Source organism: Pagrus major, chromosome 8 (genome assembly GCF_040436345.1).
Source record: "Pagrus major chromosome 8, Pma_NU_1.0".
Taxonomy (NCBI): domain Eukaryota; kingdom Metazoa; phylum Chordata; class Actinopteri; order Spariformes; family Sparidae; genus Pagrus; species Pagrus major.
In genome coordinates this window covers 33,838,288-33,859,960 of record NC_133222.1, presented here as the reverse complement: position 1 = coordinate 33,859,960, position 21,673 = coordinate 33,838,288, and the positions used below count along the sequence as shown (strand labels likewise).

The following is a 21,673-nucleotide window of genomic DNA, read 5'->3' as shown; positions in this document are numbered from 1 at the left end:
CCAGAAAATGTGTGATAACTTATTTGGGGGGATGTAATGCTGATTGGCTTTTGTAGCTTTATATAACACACTGCCTAGTAGAGCTTTGATATACAGTACATCTGAACAATGACTTGTATTGCACTGCTAGGTTTAAGCAAACTTCATTTATATGGGTTTTCCGCAATTTGTCAATTTACTGTACCTTAATGGTGGCATCTGACAGGGAAGGCACAGTGCCTGCAGCAGGGCTCATGGTGAACTCCACAGGCCGTGCACGAAGGTCTCTAGCAGCACTAACTTGCCAACTGTTCCTGGACATGTCGGACAACTGTTTGTCCCAAGTCACACTGGGAGACCCCAAGCCGTCACCCAGGACACGCAGGGCAAAGGTCATGGGCACGAAGGAGGTGTTAGCGATGGAACAAGTCGCTGTTCTTGGGAAACCTGCAAAGAGAGTTAGAGACAGAAAAAAAGAGGGCCAAGATGAGAAGAAGAGAAAAAGTTAGGATGACAAATATGTAACTAATGAGAACATAAAGAGGAGCTGGAGCAGAAGAAAATTGTTTTATGAAAATTGTGATTCTCTCGAGTATAAAATATTTTATGTAGTAACTTAAAAATACACAAGACCAGATTAAATAACTTAGTTAATTAGTAACTTACCAAAGCCTACATCTCCAAAATTGATCTCTGAAACATTCAAGTGCAATGTGGGACCAATGACACAACCCCTGAAAATGAAGACAAAGACATGAGCCAATAACAGGAAGTTAAAAGATTTTTTAAAAGTACTGTGAGAGAAGTGGAAAGTGATATTTTGATTAGGATTACTGCCACCAGAAGCTGAATTTTTCAAGTTACTACACTTGCTAACTTCACCTGAAAGTCAAGGTAAGTGGTTCAGGCTGTCCTGTGACAGACAGCAGCAAGTCCTCAGAGAAAGTTCCCAATATGCGACTGTGGAAGGTGACTTCCACAATCTGGCAGGCCCCAGAGGGAACAACACCTTCCTCAGGACTTGGAGAGAAACAGCGGCCGAAAGTGGTGTCGGGACATGACAGCTTGAACGGGGCATCAATCAGTCCTCTGTTGGACAGCTGCACCTGGACACAAAGAAGGATCCACTGATTCAATACTCAAACCAGGTTTTTCTTGTACAAGCCCAACCACCAATCATCAAGAAATATGCATGTGCTGCACTTATGTTTTGTGATATTTTTCACTTGGATTCAGCTTAATTGAATTAAGTGATACTTATATAAATGTATACATGTATATATTATTGTTATGCTCAAATATTTGCAAAACTGTATAATACATACTTCAGTTTTGTAGAAATTGTATTAAATATGGTAATTCTTGCTGTTACACATCTTGGTTGACTGGGTGGGGTATAAAATATGGATATGTTCAACAAAGGACAGAATAACACGAACACCTTACAATATAAACCCAAAGAACAAAGAATCATACTAGAAATCTATGGTGGCTCTGAATTGTAAGTTCACAAAAGGCATATTTATTGCAGTGAGCTTAGAGCTATTGCACTGCAATATACTTTATAGGCATTCAACCACTGTATAGTCAACATGGCTTGTTTTTCTCTGTGTTTTATCATTTCTATAATTAGACGCTTTTCAGCTTTCTTTTAAGCCTAAACTAGATGAAAAGACTTCCCGTAAAAGGTAGGGAGAGTATGCCACACACCAGCTGTTTCCTACATTCTCATCCACATTTTTCTAAATAAACTGTACACATCAAGCCCACCACATCACTAGCATCTCCCAACTGATAATTTCCTCAAGGGGCTGTCCACTTTGACCAACTTTCTTACCTCATAATAGTCTTTGTCACCAACGAATACATTTTTCATGTTCATCAGGTTATAGTTGAGCTGAAGTTTAGGTCCCATGCCTTCACCCTTTATTGTGAGAGGTAACCGAGATTCACAGCCTGAGCGCAGACACAGGGAAAGAATCTTAAAAAGTTAGACAGAAAAAACCAAAATAAAATTCGTACTGTAGGGTCAGGGAAAATTTAAGGAAGACGTTAGAAGATGTAACATTAGAACTGTATAGAAAGTGACCATTTAGTGTTTAAAGGGAAAACTTGTCTCAAGCGGAACTGAACATATCTAAAATGGTGTGTTTAAAGTGCTAAATCAAGGTCAAAAGTTAGACCAGATACAAAATGTCTAAATACTTGTTTAACATTTGAATTGCTGCAACCTTTTTTCTACTTCTCTCTATGTGAACTTATCAAAGGGCACAAGTGGTCTATCCTTCACTTTTGCTTAGTAAGCTTCTGAGGTGTTTTGCAAAGTGAGGGATCACGGGACAGTCATCTCCAGCCTGACCTGACCGTGGCTGGTCAGGTTGTCACCTGCCTCAGAAAACATGGAAATTAATGTAAATCTGGCCTCCGGCTCAGAAGAGGCATACAATGGCCACTTGCAAATTTACCAACAACCTTTAACTACCACTGGGATGTAATGAATATATTGGGGCCTCATGACAGCATTGTAAAAGTAGCATTAAATCATACAGTGGTTAAAGCATTTCAGAAGATTTAGGGGTTCTTCAGTTGGTGGTGCTTCAACAAAGTTTGATTGTGGATATTGTGCACTGAAGGAGAAGGGGAACATAAAAGAGACGTAGTTGAGAGGAGTTGTCCTCTGACAATAAACAAACAGACACGTTTTTCTCACCAGACTTGTCCGTCTAACCTCTGTCTGCACCAACCCACTGAGGAGAGGAGATTCTTTTATGAGAAAGACAAAGCTATTGATTTACAGCAGGAGTGGAGTGTCTGCTTGAAGTTGTTAAAACAATCAATTCCAAAGTGTTGAAGAACAAACAAAAGAAAAGAGTTATCCTCTGGTTATCTGAGGGTTTTAGTTTAAAAGAAAATATGTATATATATATATATATATATATATATATATATATATATATATATATATATATATATATATATATATATATATATATTTCTATTTCTAGCATAGCCAACTTTTTGGGAATCAGAGTTGTATTTGAAACGAAAATGAGTGTTGTATTTTCTAGTTAGGCACTGACCTGTGACATCACAATATATGGTTTGTTGGTATAGCTTGGCCTCCTCAGGCTTGAAAACAATGGTGAAATGTACTGTGAGGTTTGGCCATATTTCACCCTCCTGAGACAAGGACAACAAATAGTTATTTTAAAACAGACAAGCACAAACACTGTTAATGCATGTTTTCTCACACAGAAAAAATACATCAGTTTAAGGACCATTAAGAATATGTTCATGTACAACAATGGACATACATTGCATTAATTTCATTTTAGAAAACAATGTGGAAGTTGATTGGTTCTTATATACATCTCAACTCTACACATACCCTGACACCTACCAATACCTGTGTGTGACTGTGTGTGTTTTTGTGTTTGTGAGTTTATGGGTGGGTGGACATAGGTATGTGTGTTAAATGCTCTCTCAAAGTTTGTGTTCTGACTGGACTAAAGACTGATTGCTCTGTCTCGCCCGTACTTTCTCTCTCCCCTCCTCTCCTCTGGCCAGGGAACCTGGCTGAGTTGAGCGGAGGAGACACTGGCAGAAAAAATGGAAGGCGGTGTCAGAACAGGTCAGGCTACCTGAAGGTCCCTGGGCAAAAAGGGCCCACGCAGCGGGCCTCCTGTCAATGAGAAGTCAGGCTGGATTTCCATGATATCCACATAGCTGAATCTAAACTCTTTGTGACGAATCTAATCACAGAGATCTAATTAATTTGGGGGGTAATCCATACAGAGACACTCATTTCTGTCCTTATAGCAACAAGGCCTTCAACCTAAGAACCCTGTTCAAAACATTCCAAATGCTCAAGTGCCTTCAGATAAGCTACTGAATGCCTGCCAGCGCAAATAAGTCTGCATATAGGAATGTTTTCTCTCTTGGCATTGACAAAAGTATAAAATGATTCAGATCAATCATGTGGAGATATTATGTCTGCAGCACAGTCTTAACAAGGAGAGAAACTAGTCCGAAAATCCATGGGTAGGGTGTGGACCAGCAATTAGATGGTCGAAAGATATTGGGCAAGAGGGAGAGGATACAATGCAGAAACACAGAAACCCACCGCTGGTTCCACAGTAATGCAGCTGTTTGAGAGGGTTAGTTGGTGGTCCTGCACAGCATAGCTTCTGCGTTCCTGCAGGGCTTTGGAAAGCTGCGGGAGGCGATGGATTGCTGTTGGGTCGGACTCACACTGAAAAAGCAACCGTTCCTTCTCCTCCTCTTTCTGCTGGAGTACTGTGCTCTCCCTAGAGAAAGGGAGGTGGGGAGGCAGTCAAAGAGAAAAAGGAGTTTGAGACAAAAGAAGCAGAGAGAAGAACAAAGAGTTGCAGACGAAGAGAAAATGATGGACACCTGAGCTATTTCTGGCAACACATGATGTGGTAAAGAAAAAAAAACACGGCAGGTAATTTTACTTGCTACATGTGTACACAACAAGAGGAAGAGGGGGAGCTTATACAGCCCACACTTCTAAAAAAATCTCATCAAAACCACATTCCTGTATTGTCTGTGTTAAATTATTTGTGTGCATACATACCTCAATAAGCTCAGTGCCTCCTCCTGCAGGCTACGCCACGTCGTCCAACAGTACTGAAGAGGGATATCACTGGTGTTGGTGAGGGATACTGTGTGTACGGTGGCCAGGGAAATATAAGTATTCTTCAAAAGGACAGAGGCTTGCTTAAGATGGACGTTCACTTCAACACAAGCCCCAAACAAGTTGATGTACACATCTTCACCTGGGCAGAAGACACACAAAGTAGTCTAATAAGCCTCCTTCCATTTTTCAATTTCCTTCCTTAATTTTCTTTTGATATTAAAGAAGCTTTGGGGTGTTTCCGCCGGTTTGGGATCTTTGTAGACTAACTAAAAATGCATGTTGTGCTTGCTTGTTTCACACAGATACTGTACTCTCCTAACAGTAGAAATAAAAGAAATATAAATAATATTTGTCTTTCAGTCTATAATGGGTTGGCTCAAGGGCTTACCAGTTGACTCTTTGTCCTCAACAGCTGCTTTTGGATGTATGACAGTGGTATCTCATTCTGTCATGCTAAAGGAAGTGGTGTGCATTTTGAAGGCGATGCGCAGTTACTCACGTGTTGTCCACAGGGGGTATATAAATCATAAGCCACCAGCACCAGGCCCATTCAGTATTACACAATATTATTTGGTGTACGCAGAAAACTGCTAAGCTATTGTTTATACAATGGAAAATACCATCAATCGTCAGGGAGGAACTGTCTGCGTCCACTCCTTTCTAACAGTTCTCCTAAAACTGGCTCCTGAAGCATGATGCTTTTCCAACTGAGAAAGGCTGGGATATGGTCGCGCAGAACTATAGCTTTAAATGTTTTGGTTAAATCTGACTGTTACAGACAAGGATCAAGTGTAACAACTCGATCTTCCACATTTCATTTTGGAAAGTTGAGTTATGAGTTATGAGGAGTTTGTTTAAACAATCATGTAACTAAACAGATTAAAATACTATTGCTGAGTTGTTGCTTCATTGCAAGCATTTTATTGTAGTTATGACTATCTGAATACAATTTAAGTGAGTTCAATTATTTATTTAATTCAAACTGTTCAAGGAAAGTAAGTTACAGCTAACCAACCAAACAATGGAAACAAGGCTTGCTATTCTTCTTTCTTGCAACTTCACTGTTATGGTATGATGATTGGATGATATAATGCTGTTGCTGGTATTTTGGTCCAGGTCTAGGGTTTCCATTTGAGAGAGCGAATGATAAACATTTCATAATTTATCTTGATCATTTGCTGATTGTAGTTCAATGCGTAGAAAGAAAAGGCTTAAGAAAAAGAAAGAGAGGGAGAGTAAGGGTGATATTAGTATTGGCATATACTGTATGCTCCCCTCTAAGCAAAAAGAATTTGCAGTACAGAAGAGTTTGTCTGGTAAAAAAGTGCCCTGACCACATTATTTATAACAGTGATGTAGTGATGCGAGGTTGGAAAGCACATAGGTGAAAAAGCAATGCATAATCCAGATAGAAAAGGTCTATTTTTTCCATTCTAACTCAGCAATCTATTACTGTATATCTACCTCCATATCTATAGTTTAATTGTTCTCCTATAAAATCAGTGGAAATCTGGAAATCTGTTTTCATGCATCCTCGTATTTCCCTTTGTGGCAGGGATGAGTGCCCCATTTTTTGTGTTCGGCCCCTGCCCCCCAAAATGTCTGTGCACATCCCTGAGCAGTAGTGTAAAGGTCTCAGTCTCAGTCATTTTCAACTACTTAATTAACAAGTAAGATGACTTGGAGCTGGTTTGCAATTAAAACATTTCCTTAGATTTATTTGCATGGGGTAGAGTCACACTAGTGTACCGTACACAGAGTACTCAAAGGGGAGCTGCTCCACACAACAATATTCTACCCGATGAGCAGCCACTGCTCCTCCTCTGGGAGTTTCAGGCCTAATGTGGGCAGTGGATAGAGGAGAAACTCACAGTGGAGCCAAGGACACACTGCAAAATCTAGCTTTGAAAGACTGGATCTGGATTAAAAGGAGCCTCGCAGAGAGATTAAAATGGCGCTCAAGATATGCTGGAAGCTGGCATCCATGAAAACTTACTTTATCATGCTGCCAAAGGCTTTCTGAGCTCGGGTAATGTGGAATACATCATGCTGCAATAAATATGGAAGGTTTAAATTATAATGAAATTGACTTCTCTGGAATAAAGTTTCAAAACCACAAACCACAAGAGACCCTAGAGAAAAGTCCCTAATGGTTAATAGGACATCTATTCAGTCTCTATGGTAGTAACAAGGGCCCATCATCACAGTATGCACACATCCAACAGTGAGAAAAAAGAGCAACAATAACCTGCAGCAAAAATAAGATGCAAAACAAGGTTTTGTATAAAGCCACCAAGAACAAGGGCTTATGTAAATTTAGTGAGTGTTTGTTTACATTCAAATCAGAGGAACTGCAGCCTTAGCCAGTAAAAACATATTGCTTATCCTGAGATAATTTATATTTGTATACCTGCAGAGGTCAAACTGTTAAATAAGGACAAATGTGCAGCTCAGAACACACAGATAACTCTGGGCACAACATATGGGGGTATCTGAACTGTTTGGGCTCTAAACTCTACAGGGTTCTTCTCTCCATATGTTTCTGTGGATCATCATTTCTTTGATATAACATTTCTCTAGCTGAATGAACAAACAGATACCTTGGTCAATAAAATTACCCGAAATGAAAACTGATATCAAAGCGACATGGAGGATTTTCTCATTTGCAAGCAAGCAGTGCAACTCAATGAGTCCAATGGGTATTTCATTTTACTGTGATTGTTGTGCCTTTCAAAGTTTGTCTCGAGCCAAAACAATCATGGAGACTTGCCATTATTTTTTGTTTTGCTTATGTCGTTTGTGCACAGAGTGCACAACTGAATGGAGCTAACAGGATCATTTACAAGTTTCAATTGCTCTGCAGGAATGCAGGTTTATTCAGAAAATGATGGGGAAAATTGATGGTTGCTCTGTAGGATGGTGAGTGAATTCCTGCTCATGGCCTAGGATTCGAAACTTGACTCTGGTTTGACAGTGCAAAAATCTGGGGGTCTGAAAGGGCTGGCACACTTCCATGACTGTAAGTCCGGCAATGTTTAAAAAAAACAAGGACACAGTGTCATTCACGCAACGCACCAAAAACAAGACATAGCACATTTTATCAAGGCAAATCCCCTTGAGCTGCAGTATATGTATTTGTTTCATTCAACCTTTACTCCATGAGAACAGTCGAGGGATCTTTTTTCTCAGGCCAATGACAAGGTACAAGCAATTCAATGAAGACACCACACTTCATAAGAACCACACCATCAAAGAAAAGCCAATAGAAAGAGAATCAGGCAAACAAGCGACTGTTCCAAGAAATAGTGAAGTGAAACTCAGTGACAAATCAACCAAAGCACATAAGATAAGCCGTCCCATTAGGTTTAAAGTCCTGCTCAGTGCAGACTGCACATGAGAGCTTTTAATCCATCTCTGCCTGGGTTTGAACACGAGTGAGCAGAAGTGATTAATTGGGACCTGAAATACTTCATTGCTGAGAAACATGAAAGCCTCGGTAGTAAAACTCTCCCAGTGTTACTTATTTAGCTTTTATATGCATCAACAACAATATGACCCCAGTTCTGGTTGGAGAAAGAACAAACCTCACTGTGAAGAATGAGGGGTAGTTAAATCCTTAAGATGACCATGTATGCCCTACAGTAAAAACACATATTAGAATTCAAGGAGTGCTGGCTTTGGCTTCCAATGAGCCAATTATCAATGAGCTTTCCATCATGTACCTAGAGGCACCAAGAGGGGATACAAAAAAGCACAGTTCCACAGGAGGGTCCAGTCTTTGCTTTCACTCTGTGAGAAAGGCTACCAAGCTGAGAGATATCATCGGCTGGAGAAGAAGAGAAAAAAGAAAACAAGAGGACTGAAGATGAGTGATAGAAGGAAATGAGGGAGAGAGAAAAGGAGAATTGGGGAATGCAGAGAGAAAAGCAATTATCTCCCAGCATCCGGATGCTATGACAGCAGTTGACAGGCAGGGAGAGCTGCAGCTTATTGCAAAGCTTTCATCATCACTGTCCACCAACCCATCTTCCCCCCACACGCTTTCTCTTCTCATAATTTCTCTATGTGCACAGCGAGAGAACTTCTCAACCCCCTCAGCTACCTTTGATTGCAGCTCTGCAGTGTGTTTGTGGACGTGCATGCTTGTACTTACATTTTGGGCATGTGTGTTTGTTTATGTGCAGCTGCTTGCTGTTCGTGTGTGTGTGTGTGTGTGTGTGTGTGTGTGTGTGTGTGTGTGTGTGTGTGTGTGTGTGTGTGTGTGTGTGTGTGTGTGTGTGTGTGTGTGTGTGTGTGTGTGCTGCTTTTGTAAAAGGCTGCTGTGCTGAGGCCCCCTCGGTGCTATAGCCCTGTCAAAGCAGATGCCTCAACGCTCCCTAAGAGCTGTCCGTCTTTTCATTTAAATCAGCAGCAGTGACAGAGAGAGGAGCATGTGTGTGTGTGTGTGTGTGTGTGTGTGTGTGTGTGATGGAGGGAGGGAGGGTTACTGGAGCAGCACAGAGTCTCTACTTACTTTTAAGACAGAACAAGTATTTTTCTAACACACCATGATGGAAAACAAGCAAGCTGAGCAAACTATTATTTTTCAAAGCTGCGCTGGCTTTTAACTGACAATAAGAAATAGACATGCAGTGTGTACCTGCATTAAGTACTGTGGTGTACATGCAAATCACACACAAATGCACATACAGGCTACATCAGGCAGGTCTCCAATGCCCCCCCCTCAGTAGAGTAAAGCCTTCTGCAGCATGCTGACCTGAAACATACATGAGCGTGAGGGAGACAGGGAAAGGTGCTAAATTAAAAATGATAGTCTCTTGATGGGCTGTAAGTGGTGTTCTGGACCTGGGCTGGCCGCCCCATTATAAAAGCTTAATGCTGCTGAGCGCCGCTACTAGCAGGCCTGCCTGTTTACGTGGCCACACAGCACCTCTGCTCCTTTAAAGCCATACACACACACACACACACACACACACACACACACACACAGCTAAAAAATCATACTTTTACAGTGACCAAAAAAGGAAAAACAAAACACTCATCCACAGACAGATATTTTCTATAGATCCCGAAGATTTTTACTCAAAACAATCATCATTAAAGGGCAATACATAAATATTTTATCAGGTCTTTCCCTGCTCTGGGGAAATGGCATCACAATAAATTAAATGATAAGCTCAAAATGAATTAATATGAATCTGGACAGTTCAGCTCTTATCCTCCATTATCCAATCATAAACAGGCAGTTTTTTTTTTCAAGGTGACTTTGGCGTGGTAGAGTTTCGGGACTCCTTCTGATAACAGAATGACTGTTGTGTCAGCATGCTACTGAATTTTAACACACAGTGCTTCACAGCAGAAATGGGGGTGGGGTAGGGTATCCACCCAGGTGATGTATAGAGGTGATGCATAGCTAACAAGAGTGAACTCAAATCCTTTTTTCTGGTACACAGCTGTTCTAATGTATTTGGTCAACACCATGGGGATTTTCTGCTTAGAAAAACTCTCAGCTGTGTAGCTGAAATTAGCTTTAGAGGAGACTTTGGTGTGACCAGCTTAGGTCAGGAGTAAGGCTGATTGAGGCAGTCAACCCTTATCTTAACCCTTCGCTATTATCAATGTTTAACTGAGAGAACATATGAAATTACACTCTAATTGCTATTTTTCCATCATAACAAACTACAGTGTACCATACAAAATTTGACTGTAACATCTGCTGAATTCATGTGTGGTGGTCAAGATGGGTTGAGCTTCACAAAAAAAAAATGTAAAAATCAACAGACTAAGCCCCAGATAAATCATCTCTTTCAACACACTGATGTTTTCCAGCAACTTCCCCCTCTTACCTCTAATTGATCCCCATGTGTGTCGACAGGAAAAGTCAAAAGCTTCTTCACTTTGCCTTTGATGTAAAGGAGTCTGGCTAATTGTGCGTGCAACCGAGGCTAACCTAAAATAAAATGTGTGACCACTGAGTGTAAAACGGGAGTACAGTTTTAAAAGGACTATCACTCAAAAACCCTGTTAACAAGATTATCACAAATGAGCAGATTCATCACAAAAGCACATATTTAGAAGCATAGAGAGTACAATCAGTCACCATTAAAACAAGCATTTATTAAGCAATAGTTATTACATTAAATAAAATGCTAAAGGAATAAAAAAAAAAAAAACATTGTGAATGATTCACTGCACTGAGCTGAAATGAGTCCCTTCAGTGGAACAAACAAAATAAACTAATATAAACTAATAAACAAGAAGCAGTTTTGTTAAGTTATTCATCCCATTGTAACTTTTACTGCAAAATCATTCTTTTCACAAGAGATACATAAACTAGTATTATACTGACAGTCACAATACTGTATAAGCAGGGCGAGTCACCTATTTTGTGTGCTTCATTATGCAAATAATCAAGCTTTGACTAGTGATTTGCAAAAGGTGGGGCCAATTTTCAAATCCAGCACTATACTGTGCAGAGACAACAAGAGATGCAGTGATAGTGGTGGGTTAGTCTACGCCCATTAAGATGTAATTTGAGAAGAAATCAGAGTCGAGAGGAGAGGAGAGAAGAGAAGAGAAGAGAAGAGAAGAGAAGAGAAGAGAAGAGAAGAGAAGAGGAGAGGAGAGGAGAGGAGAGGAGAGGAGAGGAGAGGAGAGGAGAGGAGAGGAGAGGAGAGGAGAGGAGAGGAGAGGAGAGGAGAGGAGAGGAGAGGAGAGGAGAGGAGAGGAGAGGACTGATAACAGGCCGTCAGAGGAAAGCTGCATTGAGCAGTAAATCCCCACTATGGTCACAGCCCAATTCCCAAAGGATGTTGTAGATTCTCCTATGATTAGAATTACTTAAGTCACCTTTGACTTTATGGCCCCAGGCAGACACACACACACACACACACAAACACAGTACCTCGTTAGTATCTACTCAACCGCTACATCCAAGGTTTAAGGATAATTCTGAATCTAAAACCAGCCATATTCACACAAGCAAATACAGTCCTATACACAACATATTGGGTTTAAATCAAAAGCTAAAAGAAGACAATAGAAGTGAGACTATGCACAGTTAATTGGACCAGCTTGGGAAATCTGTTTGTGTTCAGCTGCTACAAATACGTTTGTGGATGGAAAACACTGATAAGGGCTGCATATGTGAACAATATTTCAAGTACAGAACGAAACAAACTGACTTCTCATCAGATGAAAGTGAATGCCTGTCTACCAGCCATTATCATCAAATTATCAGTGTGTGTGGTGAGTGTTTGTGTGTGTGTGTGTGTGTGTGTGTGTGTGTGTGTGTGCGCGCGCGCGCGCGTGCGTGTGCATGTGTGTGTGTGCATGCTGACGGTGGGCCCTCTTCAGCAGTCCTGTTCTGCTTCAGGGCCACCATTGCTGCAGAAAGGGAATCTCATTATGGTGTTTACCTCAGTGATGATAGTAAACACATTCATCCTTTTAGTTCCACCCCATTTGACACTGCTGATTATACAAACTTATTTCCTGTAGATTTTTGCTGAGAATCTTTGCTCCCATCTGTGTGTGTGCTTGTTTTGTAGCATGTGTGTTTCAGGCAATAAACTGAAACAATGTACACTTCTTTTATAGTTTGAAATCTCACTGCATGAGTGCGTTACCACAAATTTGATGAAGTCAACTTCAATCTATTTGTATCTTTGCCTCTCTTTCTCGGAAGCGTTTACAGTATACTACAAGTTAGTTTTTTGTAATAAGCTGAGATGTAAAAATAACACAGCAGATGAGAAACGCACTGTAACAAGGTCACTCGTTTGATTAAAAAAAAATTCTGAATATGCTGATTAGGACAGCTATGAATATTTCACTACAGCTCTGAGAAACTGAGAAATTACTCTATTGTATGACTGACAGTAGCTTTATCAGAGGCTATGGTCATTATTTCCTTTTAGTTACTAGTTATTTATTATTTGTGTCACTAGCTTTGTTACAGTTTTGCAGTTTTGTTTGTTTTCGGGGGGACTGAACTTGTCTCACCAGTGTGGTAGTGCAGAATCAGGTCCTGGCTGTGCTCTCCTGTGGTCATGGGGTTGAAATCCACAGTCACCTGCATGCTCTCGCCTACATCAAGAGTCCCAGAGGAGGGCGTCACTGAGAAAGGCCTGGAATAAAACAGAAACAGAATTTAACAGGATGGAATAAATAACAAATGTTTAGATGTAGTGTTTTATAACAGCCAAGGCACAATGTTGTTTTAGAAACTGGCAGAAGAATTGTTGATATAAATTAAATCAAGATATTATTGTATGTTAATTCAATGATGGATCTCTCACCAAGTACAGTAATGTAGTTCTTGAAGAGGTTGCTGAGCAAAATGTTTACTGTAAGGTTGCAATTCAGGGTTGGTGCATTAATGTATGAATTCTATGTTTATACACTGACAAATGCAAGTTTATTTATTGGGTATTTCATAACCGTAACAGCAAAATATAATAGGTTTAATCATTGAAACACAGTAGACATAAATGTTGGAGCTTTTAGGGTGTGGCATACATCAGGGCTATCATCTTTATCACAGCTATACAATAATGGCACATTTGCCCCTCATTTGCCCAGCTGAAAGAAAAGTTAAGGATACCTTCATCTCAATTATTCTTCTGTCTGCAAGTTAGGGATTCTCTACACAAAAACACATGTGGCTTCCCTAATATGCCCACAAGAACCCCTCTGGAGGATATCGTGCACCTTAATAAGGCTTCTAAGGGTGTAATTTCAGTTAGATACAGAATCATTAATAACCTCCTGAACCCAACACCTCCTGTGGGAGAAGGACCTGGGGGAAGAATTTGATGAGGAGACATGGAACTCTTTTCTAAGTAGGATACACTCCTCCAGTTTCAGGGAAAGGCACCATCTTATTCAGTTTAAGGTAGTTCACCACATTCATTGGTCCAGGGCTAAACTTGGAAAGATATCCCATAATACTGGCCCCACCTGCCTCCGTTGTAAACTTGAGCCAGCCACATTTTTAATCGGTTCAGGTCATGCCCTTAACTGTCAGATTTATTGGGGTCTATTTTCAAATGTTTTTCAGAGGTTTTTGAATTTGACTTTGAACCTTGCCCCCTTATGACTACCTTTAGGATTCTACCATCGGACTGTCCATTGTCACATCCTCAATCTGATAGCATACATAGCATATGCCACTCTTTTGGCTAAACAGGTAATTTTGCTCAATTGGAAACTTATCTTTCTGCCTTCTTACAATCATTGGGTCAGACCCAATATTTCTCTATAGAGAAACTTGAATTCATCTCCCATGGAAAACCTGGATGTTTTTTATGACCTGGACTCCCTTCTGGGCATATTTTGAGCATGTCACCCCCATGAGTGCTCTTTTTTCTCTTCTCCCCATTCTATACTCTCCTACAGTACTTCTATCACCCCATACCCAATGCCATATACCTCTAGATGTGATGTGAAACGATTTGGTTGTGCATGTACTTGCCTTGCTAATTGTTGTGTGTTCTTATGTTGATTACTGCTTTGTTAAATACCAACAAACAATAAATATAAGTTAAATTTTTTTTATAAATAAACTACAGCAGACTTAAGCCTATCCTGTACTGACTCTCACCTCTGTGTTTGCAGCGTGAAGTTGGCCTTGCTGTTTCCTATGTTGCGGACAAGGTGAGTCTTCTCTGTGAAGGCTTTCACTGGACAGACAGGCAGATGGAACTCATCACGAAAGTCAAGAATAGCACGTGGTCCGATGGCACAGATTGGGACCTCAAACCGCTCTCTCTCTGTCACAAAAACCAGTCTGTGTTGGTAGTCCTAGATGGACATAATGAAAAAAAATGTGTCAAACACTCATGTTCCATATATGTTAATGATGTATTTGTTTAATGTTGCCACGCTTCTGTCCTCAAGGTTAAGCCTGGATGGTGCACATCACTTAGCACAGCAGCCACAACCTGTAATAACAAAACTTAAGAATCCGCAGCCATGCTAGCAGCTCTGTATTTAAGCACAGTGATGCTTTGAGCTGGTTACTAACATTAGCATGCTCACTGCTAACAATGCTAGCATGCTGATGCTTTAGCAGGTATAATGCTTTACCCTTTTTCATCATCTTAGTTTAGCATGTTAGCATACTAACATTTGCTATTTAGCATTAAATGCAACTGTCATTAGTTTTGCAAGTGTTAAGTCATAAATCAAAGTTTTGAAGAAATTAAAATTGCAACCTGATTATGGCATTAGACCAATACTCTAAGGATAGCAGTTATTGCAGTTTATTCTCTGGGAATGATGAATGTCTTGTCAAATCCAATGACAATCAGTCCAATAATAAGAGAATTCCATAAAAACACTTATGTGAACCTCATGGTGTGGAGAGATAGAGGAAACATCAGAGGATCACCGAAATTATTAGTAAGAGATTTCATGGCAATCCATTCAATAGTTTTTTAGATGTTTCTGTGACTGCCATCACAAAAGCAACATTACTCGCAAGATTAAAAACAGCTGAGTGTGGTGACCACTGTAAAACAGCCATAACACACAATGGATTATGTTACCTTTAACTACGGTACACTTCATGTTGACCTTTGCTTCTAAGGTTTCACTTTCACCCAGAGTATCAGTAAAAGAGACAAAGAAAGGATGTACTGATGTAACCTAATGCCTGGCCCTTGACCCTTAACCTTCTGACTCTGATAAACACACAAAATATGAATGCAAAGTAAGTGCATCCATTTTAATGTATAATCTGTTATTGATTCCATACTATCTACTTAATCTATGTATTTTTGCTGTGTTACTGTCTTCAGTACCAGTGCTTACTTACAGTGTTATCTCTCCAATTCTACATTCATACCCATATCCTATCCTCTGATTCCCTACAGGTCTGATTACAGCTTCGTCTAATCTTCAAATCTAAATTCTACATCAGCCTCTTAAGTGCACATTACCTTGATACTTCACTGTGCACCCTGAATCAAGCCTTCTGTTTATGATTTATGATCCTATGGAGCAGTCAGACTACCCTCTGTGTCCAGTACCTTGTTCTCCTGTGGGCTGAAGGAGACAGTAAAAGTAGCTGACATTCCTGGTCCAACTTTGCTACCTGCCTCCTTTGGACCGGCCACTTGGAAATACTCTGAGTTCTGCAGCTCCAACTTTACATGTCTTGAAACCTTGAGAGAAAAAAACACACATACTTAAAAAATAAAATTGCACACCTAACACAGCAACAAACACAGAGTCAGGTATGGACAGAAGTGATAATTTATTCATTACCACTGGATGGTGTCATGTATAATGCGCAGTGATAAATCTCCTCCAGTCTCCCATGACCTTTTCCAATCATTCTGCTCTCCAGTCATTATGTACAAGTTGAACTGTTCCTGTTGTTCCACTTCACAGCTGTTCTTGACTGTAACATTACTTACTCATCACCCATTTACACACCTTGTCATTGTTGAGGAGAAGCAGACGTAACTTGTAGGTCTGTGCAGGAGTGAAGTTCTGGAAGACCAGCTCAGATGGGTACGGCTGAAAAAGCGGCCGATCTGTATCCACCAAGGTCAACTTGCACACACACGCACACACAGACAAACAGTATAAAATAATGCCAATTAAAGTATGTCTTTCCTATATGCATGAATCATTACCACACTGGAATCATACGAAGAAAATAATATTGCATTCCCAGAGGACAGCCTTACACACTCCATTGTACCTACATTACTATATGCATGCATTATTTACAGGTTATTTCAAGTCATCTGCTTATTAATCTTATTGTTTCTTTCACAAAGTATTTCTTAAACTTCTTTAAATTTCTTTACATTTTTGGAAATAGCTCTTTATTTGTTTTCTTACCAAGAATTAGTTGAAAAGGTCAATACTACTCGCTTATCTGTCCATTAAATAAAAAGCTACAGCCAGTAGCTGGTTAGCTTTGATTAGCATAAAGAGCGGAAGACAGGTGGAAACAGCTAGCCTGTCTTTTCTTAGTCTGTTAAAGTAATAATCTGGCACATGAGTCCATCTAAAATGACAGGCTGACATTTTTAAACTTTGTTTTGTTGTACAGATTAAACAAATGAGATGCAATCAGTGAGCTATAGAGGTACTGGTAGTTGTATGTTGTTAACTTCCAACATAGCTAAGCTAGCTGTTTGCCCATTCATATTATGCTAAGCTAACCAGCTACTGGCTTCATGCTGAACAAACAGACACAAGCTTTGTGTCAATCTTCTCATCAAAGCAAGGAAGAGAATAAGCATGTTGAACTTTTCCTTTAACATTTTTTCTATAATATATACGAGGAAATGTGCCCTCTTTAACTTAGTTTGAGCTATTTTAATTGTTCCTTTATCACTGCATCATTACCAGTCACAGAGTGAAGATAATACTGTACTATATGAAATGTACAATTTTGCAGCTTTCAGAATGACCTTAAAAGATCCTGCTGGTCATTGCTCTCACTTATCACCGGCAGTGGAGGTTACTCATATTCACATTTGCATATTTGACAACTCGACAAAAGATGTGAACAGGGTGAGATGCAAAATGGGTCCTCCTAATTATGATGAGAGTGCATTTATTCATCGTATAGGTTCTTCATGAACTCTTGATGACATTTTTACTTCAAGCCCCCTGTTACATTCTGTCTAACTGTACAGAGCATTCAGTCACATTGGGTGCCCTCTGCCCATCAATTAGGCCCTCCATGCTGACTAAGGGGAAGCAGCTTTGGTACAATGTAAATGACCTTAGCAGACAGCACATGCTCTGCATGCAGGGGATTAATGATGAAATAATCTCAAATTTGAATGCGCTGTTGTCTTTATTCTGGTCTCATCCATCCTTCCAATGAGTCTAACACATTCATTTTATTTAGATTTTAGATAGGTATTTGGTAACACTGTCTATAAAGCCCATGTCTATAACGTATTATACCGCATTATGTGTATATACCTGTAGTTATCAGCACTCATGAATAGTCATAATTCTTTATAACAATAATCATAACTCATTATCTGTCCAATGTCTATAATAACAGTAGTATAATTTAGTTACTCTGTTAGAAAAAATACATTTCACAGTGTAATGTGTGCTTTACTTGCACTGACTTAATCTTGTTGTGCACTTTACTTAAGCAACCTATGACCACTTATAGTGACTTATCACCAGCTTGTAAAGTATTACATCAGCCTGTAACACAGGGATTTTATTACTTTGCGTAAAACACACTTTTAGTAACTTATAATCACATTATAATGCATTATAACAGTGATTATAATGTTATAATGTGTTATAAAATGATGAGACTGTATTAAAATTATGACAATTTTAGAGACCATGATCCTTGAAATTGAAAGTATTGATAAAATAAGTCATTACAAAGTAATTTATAATGTGTTATTATTGTGTTAGCATTGTTATAATATGATTATTGTTATAAATCATTCTGAATATATTTGATTGCTTAAAAGTATCAGCACACTATAATGCATTATATGCACTATATGCAAGTATGCTTTAAATACATTATAGACATTGGCGACATAATGAGTTATGATTATTGTTGTACAACAAGATCATTATTATTCATGAGTGCTTATAGCTACGATTATACAGCGCTATTGTGCATTATAATGCATTATGTTCATAATGTGTTAAATTGCATTATAGACACATCTGACTTGGCCAACTGTTAAACTAAGTATGTAAACTGGAACAATAAAAAAGCTTTAAAGGTACAGTACAACCTAGTTATTAGTGCCTACTGTGACCTTTCACTGGCCATCTGCAAGCACTTTTTTCTAGTTGCTCTCTCTGTAGCTGCCGAGGTATCACAACATTGGCTGGTATTTACTTTGTGATTTATTGTCTTGCTCGTGTCAAACAGTTCCAGGATATGGGGCGGGTTCACCTCGTTGGTGTTTGCCAGGCGCTCTTCTGTAGACTGTAACATCTCCTGGGTGTAAACAGATGGAGTCACCTGCAAACACACAGCGTCACGGGCTATTATGTTAACTTCACTGATAGCCTGTTTCCTGTATCTTAATTCAGCAGTGATGAGGCAACACATCAAACAAGTCTGTTACCTCTGATGGAATAGAAAAAAAATAATGAGCTGTAGAACGTCAGCTATGACATTTATACACAGGCGCCCGTGTCAAGAACATTTACATGAGCTGATTTCATGTGCTCAAAGAAAGTTAATACCTTCCCTTCAGTGGGGACTATCTGCAGCATTTGGTGGTTAATATCCTCACACACACTCCTCTGTCACCTCTTTATCAGGGCACCAGAAGCAAAGAAACATCTAACTGCACTTAGTCTATTTCAAGGTTAGGTCAGAGAAGGATTTTAGCTTAAAATCTAAATTAATAATGTAGCAGAGTGGGTTATTGTATATGCAATATTCAATAGCTGCCAGTTATGTGTGTATTCATAATATACTCTATTATTCAGAGACAACAAAGCACCAGTAAACACTTTTCCTTAAAAAGTCGTGACAGTCATATAATAATGTGTTTTTAATAATCGCACTTCACTTTTGTTATCACACAGAAAATGAGCAGAACAAGGCTTGTTTTATGAATAAACATGAGTTATCACCAAACTTGACCAGATAATCAGTTTTATGTGGATCTGTTTTTGATTAAAGTTCAAAGTACTTTATTTTCTTCTCATCTACAAAGAGAACACAGGCCTAAAACTTGCTAAGCTGAGGTCACTGCAACGAAACACTGCAGTCAAATATTGATTTGTGTTCTCTCAAAGAAGCCAAGATAATTATTTGGCAATCTGTCATTTGAAGCAGCTTCTTTCAAAGAATGGGAAGATGTCCAAAACGTGGGTCACAGGAAAATGGCCCCCTGTTAATTCATGGGGAAAATTCTGATATATTTCAGGGTAGATACTTCCAATTCTGTTTGAAGAAACAAGCAGGCATGACATGATATCCTCACCCTCCTTGGCTTCTCCTCCTTCAGAGTAACTTTATAATTCGTTAATGGTGACCTCTTTGTCCTTGTGGAAACCTGAAGGGTTGTCATTTTTGATGTGTTTTGAAGCAAACCTGCAAAAAAAGGGAACATTGAAGAGAGGAGTGTGTCATTAACTGGGCTAATAAACAGAGCTAATTACGTGTCCATTTTACAATATTTAGCTGCGCCGTTACCATATACGTTGGTGATGCTAATGTGAACGCTAAAAGGTGAATAGCTAACGTTTACGTTCTTTACCAGTGTTTATACGAGTTACTGTTAAAATAAATGTTTGCTAAGCTAACTTTAATCTCACTAAAATGCATGTAATTATATTACTTATAATTAGCATTGCTCTCAGACATTATCAGCTCGCTCTTAGTATAAAGTATTTTGCATTGAATCGTCCTGTCGACTCGTTACATTAACGTTAACTTGTTAAAATCTTCTCTACCTGCCTGGAAACTTCTCCGTTACTAAACGTCGGTGTAAACTTAACTGTCAGCTAAACACACCGTCTTGTTGCACTGACACGAAAAAATAACATTATTACCTCTCCGTAGGTGAATAAACGGTGAATGTATTTATGTTAAAGCGCTCTGTAATTCAGTCCCAACGGACGAGTCCATTTCGTTGTGGTATGTTGCCGCGGCAACGCTCTCAGCTACCTCCCAGTAAACTGATTTCTGATTGGCTGAGGGCGTCTACATAAAAAAGGCTGTAAATTGAAAAAACGTTGACTTTTAGGCGTTAAATTAAATGTTGCCTCAATTTGTCATCAAAATGGCTAAAAGATAAAATCTAAATTGTTTTGGACAGACCATGCATTACTTGATTAACTGGCCTGATTCTCATTAGATAACAGACCAACCAGGCTAAAACTAAGATTTAAACACTAGATATATTACTATGATAGTATATAGTAGCCTATACTATATTAGAGTATATTACATTACATTACAAGCTGAGGCTTAGCTGATTTTAACTTCTTTACACAGCGTACTTTTGTGTAGTTTGTCTGCATCATATTTAATGACATGATCAGATTTTTGTATGTCTATCTTAATCTAGAAAATGACCATGGTCAAATAAATGTGGCCAAATAAAAGTACCTATCCACTGTTTAGTGGACTTAAATGAGTGACATCAAATGGAAACGTGCATATTTCTGTGAATACTTTATAGCTGATTTTAACTTGTTAATTTCTGTAAGTATTCTTATACTTCTACAAATGCAATTTGTTTCAGACATTAAATTTGGTCTAAAAAACATTTTTCCTGGCCTGTCTCACAAAAAGTGAGAGTTGATCACTTTGTTGCAGACTTTGAAAAGTCCCACAATGAGAAATGGAAGTAAATAACCTGCTAATCTCTCAAAACAGTTGTTAAACTGCTATGTCCCATCTTGTATTTATAAAATACAAATGTCCTACTCTGACTCCCTCTATACACACGTACATATGCAAAGGCACACACACACACACACACACACACACACACACACATACACAAAACCAACACCAACTGACCCTAGTGTGCGTATGTGCGTATCAAGGGGGTCATTATAAGGACAAGTGGGACTACAGAAGTGATTAGAGAGCCCAGTGAGCATGATGACAGGGCTGGAATTTCTAGTTTAATCTACATCTTTACAAATCCACTTATCTGTCCCTCTTGACACTGTGTTCATGACACACATATTTGGACTTTATTTCCCTGCAAGCAGAGACACTCTGACCCTGATCACCGTGGTTAAATGTTTTTCCTGGAAGCACTGACTTGCGAATGTATGTTTTGCAGTATATGCTCAGTGTCTAAAACATCTACATCAGTTACAACAGCTATAAATATAAGTTATTCTAAAATATTTTGTCTTAAATTCCCCAAACTACAAGAAAAGATATAGAAGACTAGGTGTCCCCCAGCCTTGGATGTACTCATTCACCTCACAAGGACTGGCATTACAGGTCTGGTCATAGGCAATTTCCATGGAGGGTCCATGGCATTGCCCTCAGGCAACACAGTATCTTTTTGGACATCACAAAGCCCCTTAAAT

At 39.2% G+C, this 21,673-nt stretch overlaps 1 protein-coding gene across 1 annotated transcript in view; it reads right to left on the bottom strand.

The window, feature by feature from the left end:
- The window catches only part of hydin (HYDIN axonemal central pair apparatus protein), an 80,343-nt gene extending 60,657 nt beyond the window's left edge, over positions 1 to 19,686 (bottom strand). Inside the window, exons 1-13 of the mRNA XM_073472813.1 lie at positions 19,600 to 19,686; positions 18,498 to 18,623; positions 16,082 to 16,201; positions 15,673 to 15,807; positions 14,244 to 14,443; positions 12,644 to 12,768; positions 4,577 to 4,778; positions 4,103 to 4,286; positions 3,060 to 3,159; positions 1,817 to 1,935; positions 862 to 1,085; positions 646 to 713; positions 185 to 426 (exon numbers count right to left, since the gene is read on the bottom strand). Coding sequence (XP_073328914.1) covers positions 185 to 426; positions 646 to 713; positions 862 to 1,085; positions 1,817 to 1,935; positions 3,060 to 3,159; positions 4,103 to 4,286; positions 4,577 to 4,778; positions 12,644 to 12,768; positions 14,244 to 14,443; positions 15,673 to 15,807; positions 16,082 to 16,201; positions 18,498 to 18,623; positions 19,600 to 19,686 — 1,932 coding nt within the window. The remainder of the gene's footprint in view (positions 1 to 184; positions 427 to 645; positions 714 to 861; positions 1,086 to 1,816; positions 1,936 to 3,059; positions 3,160 to 4,102; positions 4,287 to 4,576; positions 4,779 to 12,643; positions 12,769 to 14,243; positions 14,444 to 15,672; positions 15,808 to 16,081; positions 16,202 to 18,497; positions 18,624 to 19,599) is intronic.
- Between the last annotated feature and the right edge of the window lie 1,987 nt (positions 19,687 to 21,673).